This window comes from Abramis brama (assembly GCF_963993115.1).
Source record: "Abramis brama genome assembly, chromosome: 18".
In the NCBI taxonomy this organism is placed as follows: Eukaryota; Metazoa; Chordata; class Actinopteri; order Cypriniformes; family Leuciscidae; genus Abramis; species Abramis brama.
In genome coordinates, this window is record NC_139980.1 from 14,247,391 (window position 1) to 14,258,239 (window position 10,849).

General features: G+C 39.8%; 1 protein-coding gene across 3 annotated transcripts; it reads right to left on the reverse strand.

Moving 5' to 3' along the window:
• Window positions 1–5,309: 5,309 nt before the first annotated feature.
• On the reverse strand, window positions 5,310–9,961 carry LOC311068146 (transmembrane protein 205). Of its 3 annotated transcripts, none has more exons than XM_084090414.1 (4): window positions 9,828–9,961; window positions 8,747–8,885; window positions 8,470–8,633; window positions 5,310–7,782 (listed from the first exon to the last, which is right to left on the reverse strand). In XM_084090414.1, exons 2-4 carry the CDS (start codon window positions 8,844–8,846, stop codon window positions 7,480–7,482), a joined length of 567 nt encoding a protein of 188 aa, XP_083946540.1. In that variant the 5' UTR covers window positions 8,847–8,885; window positions 9,828–9,961; the 3' UTR covers window positions 5,310–7,479. The 3 variants fall into 3 exon arrangements, with proteins under 3 accessions (XP_083946540.1, XP_083946541.1, XP_083946542.1); XM_084090415.1 differs by lacking the exon at window positions 9,828–9,961 and adding an exon at window positions 9,484–9,821; XM_084090416.1 differs by lacking the exon at window positions 9,828–9,961 and adding an exon at window positions 9,073–9,186.
• Between the last annotated feature and the right edge of the window lie 888 nt (window positions 9,962–10,849).

The window sequence follows — 10,849 nt, forward strand, 5'->3', positions numbered from 1 at the left end:
TTTAAGTTTGGATAGTGCATTTTCATGTCTATTCTCAAAAAGGGGGGTGACAGTTAAACACTTATTTACTGTTGTATGAATAATAAAAAAAAAATGTGTTGTATGTTAAGCTGCAAACATAAGTAATCATACAGATAGCACATTCCCATATAACCTGACACCAGCTCAGAAGTGTTATGGTTAAGCAGACACAGGAGAGGGAGATGGATGGTGAATAGTGATTTTATTAAACAACAAAGGTGCAGGGATGAGGTGAGCATGTAGAGGAGTCCAAATGGGAAGATCGCTGGAGATGGGGAGATCAACTCCACATACAACAAACGAGGTCGGACAAAGAGGTGAGTGCTTATATAGTGGCAGTGATGAGAGTTATGATGATGTGCAGGGGTGTGTGATTGTGAATAATGTCATAATGTAATAAATAGTCTTGATTTCAGCGGCTAGAGCGGCAAAAGCCAATGTGTGCTTCTTTTACTGATATACTTAACTATATCTTTTGCGTTTCTTATCCAAACAACATCAAACTTGGCACTGCACTTACACGTGCCCGTAGACACCTGTCAAGTTTGAAATCCATCGGACTAAAGGTTCGAGAGATATGCAAATAACACACACACACACACACACACACACACACACAGACACAATTTATAGATAGATGGTTCATGATTTATTTATTTTTTGGTCTCTCCAATTCACCTATCGTCTTTGGATTGTGGGGGAAACAGGAGCACCCGGAGGAAACCCACGCAGACACGGGGAACAGATGCAAACTCCACACAGAAAGGCCTCCTGGCTTAGCCGGGACCTTCTTGCTGTGAGGCAACAGTGCTACCCACTGAGCCTCCGTGCCTGCCCTTAATGATTATAAATAAATATATGAATACACTATAATGCCAAAAGTATTTCACCCCTTCAAATCATTGAATTCAGGTGTTCCACTCACTTCCATGGCCACAGTTGTATAAAATCAAGGACCTAGGCATGCAGACTGCTTCTACAAACATTTGTGAAAGAATGGGTCGCTCTCAGGAGCTCAGTGAATTCAAGCGTGGTAGACCGTGATAGGTTGCCACCTGTGCAATAAGTCCATTCGTGAAATTTCCTCACTATTAAATATTCCACGGTCAACTGTTAGTGGTATTATAACAAAGTGGAAGCAATTGGGAGCAACAGCAACTCAGCCACGAAGTGGTAGGCCACGTAAAATTACAGAGCGGGGTCAGTGCATGCTGAGGCTCACAGTGTGCAGAAGTCGCCAACTTTCTGCAGAGTCAATAGCTACAGACCCCCAAACTTCAGATTAGCTCAATAACAGAGAACTTCATGGAATGGGTTTCCATGGCCGAGCAGCTGAATCAAAGTCTTACATCACCAAGTGTATTATGGTGTGGGATTGTTTTTCAGGGTTTGGGCTAGGCCCCTTAGTTCCAGTGAAAGGAACTCTTAATGATTCAGCATACCAAGGCATTTTGGACAATTTCATGCTCCCAACTTTGTGTGAACAGTTTAAGGATGGCCCCTTCCTGTTCCAACATGACTGCGCACCAGTGCACAAAGCAAGGTCCATAAAAACATGGATGAGCGAGTTTGGTGTGAAGGAACTTGACTGGCACAGAGTCCTGACCTCAACCCGATAGAACACCTTTGGGATGAATTAGAGCGGAGACTGCGAGCCAGGCCTCCTCGTCCAGCATCAGTGAACCTCACAAATGCGCTTCTAGAAGAATGGTCAAAAATTCCCATAAACACACTCCTAAACCTTGTGGAAAGCCTTCCCAGAAGACTTGAAGCTGTAATAGCTGCAAAGGGTGGGCAAACTCCATATTAAACCCTACAGATTAAGAATGGAATGTCATTAAAGTTCATGTGCAAGTAAAGGCAGATGTCCCAAAACTTTTGGCAATAGTGTATTTGGCAAAATATGTGTGTATGTATGTATATATATATATATATATATATATATATATATATATATATATATATATATACACACATGAAGACCTCCGATGCAAAAGCCTCTAAAAGCCACCTCTGTTAAAAATGATATAATAATATTGAGTGAATGCTCTCCGCACATAGTATACGTCCATCAAATACTCTCACTTCAAACTCACTAAATCCCAGCCTCAGCCCATTCAGAAATGCCGGTACTTGGGTAAAAACCTATACATAGGAGCCTGATAAAAAAAAAAAAAAACTTTAGACGGACTTAGAGGCTTTTGCATCTGAAGTCTTCATATATATATATATATATATATATATATATATATATATATATATATATATATATATATATATATATATATATATATATATATATATATATATATATATATATATGCAGTGGGGAGAACAAGTATTTGATACACTGCCGATTTTGCAGGTTTTCCCACTTACAAATCATGTAGAAGTCTGTCATTTTTATCATAGGTACTCTTCAACTGTGAGTGACGGAATCTAAAACAAAAATCCAGAAAATCACATTATATGATTTTTAAGTAATTAATTTGCATTTTATTGCATGACATAAGTGATACATCAGAAAAGCAGAACTTAATATTTGGTACAGAAACCTTTGTTTGCAATTACAGAGATCATAAGTTTCCTGTAGTTCTTGACCAGGTTTGAACACACTGCAGCAGGGATTTTGGTCCACTCCTCCATACAGACCTTCTCCAGATCCTTCAGGTTTCGGGGCTGTCGCTGGGCAATACAGACTTTCAGCTCCCTCCAAAGATTTTCTATTGGGTTCAGGTCTGGAGACTGGCTAGGCCACTCCAGGAACTTGAAATGCTTCTTACGGAGCCACTCCTTAGTTGCCCTGGCTGTGCGTTTTGGGTCGTTGTCATGCTGGAAGACCCAGCCACGACCCATCTTCAGTGCTCTTACTGAGGGAAGGAGGTTGTTGGCCAAAATCTCGCGATACATGGCCCCATCCATCCTCCCCTCAATACGGTGCAGTCGTCCTGTCCCCTTTGCAGAAAAGCATCCCCAAAGAATGATGTGTCCACCTCCATGCTTCACGGCTGGGATGGTGTTCTTGGAGTTGTACTCATCCTTCTTCTTCCTCCAATTAAAAAGGATTTTAATCCATGATGGCGTAGTGCAGGGTTCACCAATCTCGGTCCTGGAGGGCCGCTGTCCCTGCAGAGTTTAGCTCCAACCAGCTCCAACACACCTGTTTGAAAGTTTCTAGTATGCCTAGTGAGACCTTGATTAGCTGGTTCAGGTGTGTTTAATTGGGGTTGGAGCTAAACTCTGCAGGACAGCGGCCCTCCAGGACCGAGATTGGTGAACCCTGGCGTAGTGTGTTACTAATGGTTTTCTTTGAGACTGTGGTCCCAGCTCTCTTCAGGTCATTGACCAGGTCCTGCCGTGTAGTTCTGGGCTGATCCCTCACCTTCCTCATGATCATTGATGCCCCACGAGGTGAGATCTTGCATGGTGCCCCAGACTGAGGGAAATTGACCGTCATCTTGAACTTCTTCCATTTTCTAATAATTGTGGCAACAGTTGTTGCCTTCTCACCAAGCTGCTTGCCTGATGTCCTGTAGCCCATCCCAGCCTTGTGCAGGTCTACAGTTTTATCCCTGATGTCCTTACACAGCTCTCTGGTCTTGGCCATTGTGGAGAGGTTGGAGTCTGTTTGATTGAGTGTGTGGAAAGGTGTCTTTTATACAGGTAACGAGTTCAAACAGGTGCAGTTAATACAGATAATGAGTGGAGAACAGGAGGGCTTCTTAAAGAAAAACTAACAGGTCTGTGAGAGCCGGGATTCTTACTGGTTGGTAGGTGATCAAATACTTATGTCATGCAATAAAATACAAATGAATTATTTAAAAATCATACAATGTGATTTTCTGGATTTTTGTTTTAGATTCCGTCTCTCACAGTTGAAGTGTACCTATAAAATTACAGACCTCTACATGCTTTGTAAGTAGGAAAACCTGCAAAATCGGCAGTGTATCAAATACTTGTTCTCCCCACTGTATATACACTCGTTCCCACCTCCTGAGCCTTTAACATTGCTACAGTGGTGCCGAAACCCGGGAGGAAGGAGGAACGTGCTATCAAAGAGCCCTCAGCAGAATCTGTCACCATGAACGCTCGTGGCAGTGGACTGGAGTAACTCGCTGCCGTTAGCCTGGGTTGTGGAGGGGCGGCTGCTGTCCGAGAGGGAGTGGAGGAGTCGTTGCCTTTTGCCTGAGGCCAGAGCCTGCTGCAGTCCACCATGATGAGGAGGAGCAGGGAACAGGAGATTCGCTCCCGGGTGCCCGAAGCCAGAGGAGTCAGAGGGCCGTCCACCGAGGGGTGTCCTGCACCACCGTCAGGCATCGCGGAGGAGTTCACCCAGCTGGAAGAGGACTGAAGAGGACTGAATGGCCCTCTATAACTCTATCGTCTCTGTCTCTCGGCCCATGGCGTGATTGCTAATGAGCTTCACCTGCGTGCCACACCAGTCTCGAGTCCCACGGACGAGTTCCAGAAGGATAAAAGGAGGAGTCACAACAATGCAAAACGAGAGAGGACTAGGCCTGGATTTTAAGTTGTTGTTTAGTTTCAATGCGGCAGTTGTCCATTAGGGGCTGCTACTTTACTTAAGTTTTGTTGTTTGTTTATTTTTGGATTAAGTGAAACTACGATTCATTCCTCACAAGAGAACCAACACGATTCACTTCTCTCTTCTGCAGAATATTACGAGATTGAAAAATATTAAGAATTTAAACAAATTTACACAGCAAGAAGAAAATAGCTGTCTATGAAAGAGGACAACTAAAAGAAAAAAGTATTGCTATATCATCAGACATGTCACTGCTCCCAGCTGATTGGTCCAAGTTCAGAACATACCTGGAACTGGAACATACCCGCCCCTGACCAGGTTAACCGGGGAGCGCAAGTTGTGAACACTGCTAAAAACCAAACCACTTTCATGGTGCCTAAAACCCAGGGCTGGTGCAAACTAAACTGAAACATACCTGGTTAGCCACTTAAACCATCTTCATGGTATAGGCCCCTGGTATCAAATCCAACATCTACGTTTTTGATTAATCTGTTAATGTGTTTTTGTATTCATCTGCATTACTGCCCTGCTTATGGTCATAAATATTTCAGTCACATGAAACCAATCAGCATCTGAACCTATATTTACAAAATGTTCAACATGTTCTTATTTTATATCTTTTGTTGTTTGTAAAATATATTTGCATTTATACCAGTAAAACATTTAACTCCAAGTACAGGCTCTCCTTGACATTTTACATTTAGATTACAGTTTTGGCCTGTTGAGCAAAAATCATATCTAAACACAATTGTATTAATTTATTTGAAAAAACAAACAAAAACATTCATCCCATTTCCATACAGTACACAATGTAACTGCAACAGCTTTACATTCATCACAGATTCAGACATTATCTTCATTCAAGGTGACGTGTGATTTCTGCACAAATTACAAATGGAACAAACAGTATGTTTAGTCATTTTAAGACAACAAAAAGACACACTTCAGGTTTACATAAAGGGATGCAATATAAAACGAAATTACCTTTTATTTAGACAGACCCAAAAATATGTTCTAAGAATGTTTTGCTAACATGCTAACATTCCCATTAAGCTATACAAACGTTATTTCTGAATGTTCTCTGAGTCTGAACGTTTTGTCCAGTTTTGTAAAAAAAAAAATTTTTTTTTTTCCTCGGTTATGTGAACATAAAGGGAACATTCCATTTGTTAATTTTGCAAACAAAACTAAAACGAGTAGTAGCCTAACAAACTATTTCAAAAAATAATTTAAAGTCCAACTAAACAGATAACAATGTTCTATATAAATAATGTTTTTGTTCTAACGTTTTGAGAACATTATTAAAGTCAAGACACTTTGAAAGAATGTTATTAATCTTAGTATAAGGGGCCGTTCACACAGAACGCGTTTTTCCATTCAAATGCGCTACTTTTCCATTGTTTTTCTATGTAAACGCACGCTAGACTGAAGGTTGCGCTCGCAGCAAAAACAGCTAAAAATCGTTCCAAAAATACGGCGCTCAAGTTAAAATCAGTTCAACTTTTAAAAAACGCGTCCCGAGACCTAGCTTGCGTTCCTCACCCCCCCTCCCTTCTATCTACTACTTCATACATAGCCAGACAATAACGAAACTTCAGCTAAAAATCCATGGAACTTCAATGACACAATATAAGCACAAAGTTATTCTGTATTTGATTCCATTGACCATGATATACTAGATGATATTTTAAGCCTTCTTAATTTAAACACACTAAATATAATCATTAACAGGTTCACTGTTATAGCTGCCGGTTCATTTGCATTGATAAAATATAGTCGATCCCTAATTACAGGGACAAACTCAAAGCCTCACCAGCATCTTACTGGCATACAGTACTGAAAAATGGAAGATATCGCTATAGTATGCAAGGCACTGTACAGTAACTGGACAGACAGCAGAAGGGTAAAGCGACTGAACGCAGAATCTACATTCTATAGCAAGGTGTAGCCATTATAATAATGGTGCTGCTTATTATCTGAATACACACAATTTTATATGACTAACACATTAGTGAGTCACATCACGTGTGTTTCACAAAAAAATGCCTCTAAAGAACACTGTCAAGATACACCCAGGTAGTCCGGTTTGCTGTTGCTTAACACCTGCAAAAGGCACTGAGTGCAAAAGCAGTCAAACAGGAGATAAACTGGTTTCTGTTGAACCTGTCATGACAAAGGTCAAATTGATGGTTTCAGATAGAGAGCATCTACATCTGTAAATGTCTCTTAACAGCAAATATAAGTTAAACAATGCCTCAACGTTGAACATCCTTCATGAACCACACTGATATAGTGTGGAAAAAGTTTGGGGACAGTAATATTTTGTCTCTTTTGCTCTTTTATATATATATATAACATTAAGATGAGAGCATAATTAGCATATTCATCCTTGTTAAAATGTAGAAGTGCACTGAAAGATTGTGCGCGAACATGTTGCTACATTCACACCTAGTCCAGGAGAAAAGGGTGAAGCTGGCTGTTGAAACAGAGAAACCAAATAATTTGATAAAATATATATTTTTTGTGATAGAGTGAGGTTGCTCAGAAAACCATAACAACTTCTAGAATATATAAAAAAGGAAACCGTTTAGAAAATATATTTCCACTTCCCATTTTTGTTCATTTAAACTCGCGTGTCGTTTTCTTTCCCTCATTCCTCAAGCGTGCAGTGTAACATCTTTTTAATTGAAATATCCACAGCCATTATCTATAACATTTACAACAAATATTCTCTATACATATTCTATGCTAAAACTAGCACAACAAAGATAAAAAAAAGACAATCCATCACAAGAATGAGCAGATTTGTCAGGAAGTAATCCAGTACCTGAGAGCAGCAGGAGTCACACAGACACTAACCGAAGGTTTTGCATTGCACTTTGGGAGTATAACTCCACTATAAGGCGGGAAGGTCATCAGAGGGTGGTGAGGTTTTCTGCCAGGTAATATAGGCTGTATCCGTTACACACGATACAGCAGAGGTTACAAAGAGAGGACAGCAGGTGGTACAGCCACAGCCGACCGCTCAGCTTTTTATACTTGGGGTCCGTCTCGCAGAGCTTGGCGTAGGCTTCCCGATTGGACGAGAGTCCGATGTCCTGACCCAATCCACAGGCCTGCTCAATCATGTGCATGTCTGCCATGATTTCCGAGGTCATCTGACCAAACCACTGGGCGTTCACTGCCGCCACAGTCACACACACAAAATAAATGAAGATCTGGGGAGAAACCAGAAAGCTAGTAGAATCAAGAGAGAGTCTGTCATCTTACATAAAGGTTAGTTCAACTTAAAATATTTTTTTATTCATCCTCATGTCATTCCAAACATGTATGACTTCCTATTTTCCATTTAACAAAGAAGAACATATTTTGAAGAATGCTCTTTTTCATGCAACTGGAGATTCAAAAAGGAAGCAAAAGCATCATAAAAGTACTGAATGAGAGTTGAGTATGGCTCCGTCGCAATTTAAATCTTAACATTCACGAATTCATGAGATGCTCGATTCAATTAATTCTTTGGACTCTAATTTTAGTCAATAAATCAGCGGAGTCAGTTCATAAAACCAATGATGTGTTCATGAATCTGACTGATTCAGTTAAAGTTCAATTCACTGACTCAAGGATTCAATTACAGCGGTTCTCAGCTCATTAAGATTATCAATGAATAATGTGCTGTGTCTCCAACTCAGAATTTTAACATGACTTCAGAAGACATAAATATCATGCTCAAGTCTTTTATGGTGATCTTGTGTCCTTTTTGAAGCTTGAACGCCGTAGTCGCCATTAAATATCTTCTTTTTATGTTCCAAAGAGGAAAGGAAGTCGTACAGGACCATTCGTCATTTTTGGATGAACTATTTCAGGAACATCTTTACACATATCTGGGAACATTTTGTTGTGAATACCTGGAAGGCCTCTTTGTCATCCAGCATGTTGCTGGGATGGTACATGGCGAAGATGGTGAGGTTGAAGAAAGCGCAGGCAGAGCCGATATGCAGGTAAAACGGGAAGAGCCTGCTCTGGATGAAGCCAAACGTGTGTCGGTTTAGATGGTTGTCCATCACAAAGCCTGAGCAAAACAAAAGTAAAAATCAAGACAACCTTAAGGACTGTGCATATTATCAACCTTGTTTAGATTTGAATACATTTGTATAAATGTATAAAACTAGTGACCACACCTACCCGATATGAAGGTGACCCATATCTGCATTCCCCAGAAGGTGGAGAGAAACACAAGGTGAAGGAGTTTAGCAGTGACAGGAGGCTCTCTGTCTGTAGTCATTGTCACGGGCAAACTATCGTCTTTCACCTCCCTCACTCACTGTCAATGTGGCGGAAAAATCATTCATACATCAAGTTTATGTAAGAGTTAATGTCTTGTACAAGTCTTAAGCCATGTACTTAATGTGATGCACACTACAAAACACATTCTGCGTTATAAACAAAAGAGGTGGAGGCGCTCACCTTTCACCCACATGAGTAACAAGGCATAACATAATGGAACAAACCTTCTTAAAATAAGATCTGCCATCTAATATGAATCATACCAGGTACACTAACAAATTAAAGGGATTGTTCACCCCTAAAATTAAAACTTTGTCACCCTCACCATGTTGTTCCTCCTAACCCAGAATGACAACCCCAGTAACCATTCACTTCTATTGAATGGAAAAATATGCCAAGAAAGTGAAGGGTGACTGAATCTGCCTAACATGTTTTGTGTTCCACAGCAGTCATGCAAAGGACATGAGGGTAAATAATTGACAAATGTTCATTTTTGGGTGAACTGTCCCTTTAAGAATCGTCTGCGTGACTGCACTACTTGTGCTCTTTAATTGTGCAAAGGCCGATTCTCAAACGCCATGTCCAGAATGTAGGCTGTGTCTCAAAAGCTACTGAAAAGCTACTGAACTGCCTACCTAGACTGCATTGTCGGTTGGTTCCGAGACTGCACGCATAGACATCTGCACGCGTCTATAATGCAACGAAAGTACTGTCTATGTAGGCGACTCACTAGCTGTTGAGTCACAGCCACGGTGTCAAACAACTTCCAAAGCTTCCGATTAAGCACCGCGACTATTTCCAACAGATCAAATCCATTGATATTTTAAACTGGCACCGACGTACAGTACAAGACAGAAATGAGAAAAGCTCTCGCAGCACGTAATTTTTGTTGCGTCATGTGAAAGCTACACCTGTATGGTTATGACAGGCTGGATATCATTACAGCTACATGCTTTCACCATGATGTCGATCTACTTACCGGACGATCACCAGTCACTATGTAAATCGTCGTTGGCCGGTTGGTAGAGCACCATAAATGTACGGTGAAGGAGGAACCGGTCTGCAGCTGTAGTAACTCTGTGGCAGTCAGACCAGTGGGCGGGGTTTATGAGTGTTGCGTATGCGGTTGGGCGTGGTTTGTGTGTTTTTGTTATTGTTGGGCGTGGTTTGTATACTGGTGGGCGTGCTTTATGTGGATGCTTTTTGATTACGGTAAGTTAATTCTTGATTAAGGAAAAGGTGTTTTGCACATGTACAGAGTACAGGTCAAAAGTTTGGAAACATTACTATTTTTAATGTTTTTGAAAGAAGTTTCTTCTGCTCATCAAGCCTGCATTTATTTGATCAAAAATACAGAAAAAAAAGTAATATTGTGATATATTAGTACAATTTAAAATAATTGGGTTTCAGTTAAAGCTGAATTTTCAGGATCATTACTCCAGTCTATCACATGATACTTTAGAAATCATTCTAATATGATGATTCATTATCAAAGTTGGAAACAGTTCTGGTGCTTAATATTTTTTCATAACCTGTGATACTTTTTTAGGATACTTTGATGAATAAAAAGTAAAAAAAAAAAAAAGAAGCAAATTTTTTAAAAATAGAACTCTTTTGTAACAACAATATACACTACTGGTCAGTAATTTGGGGTCAGTAATTATTTTTCTTTTTTTAAAAATAAATCAATACTTTTATTCAGCAAGGGTGTGTTAAATTGATAAAAAAGTGATAGTAAAGAAGATTTATATTATTAGAAAATATTTTTTTATTTTGAATAAATCCAGTTCTTTTTAACCTTTTATTCATCAAATATATTAGGCAGCAGAACTGTTTCCAACACTCATAATAAATCAGAATATTAGAATGATTTCTAAAGGATCATGTGATAGACTGGATGTCACATGTGACACTGAAGACTGGAGTAATGATGCTGAAAATTCAGCTTTGCATCACAGGAATAATATTTCTTTTTTTAAAAGTATATTCAAATAGAAAACT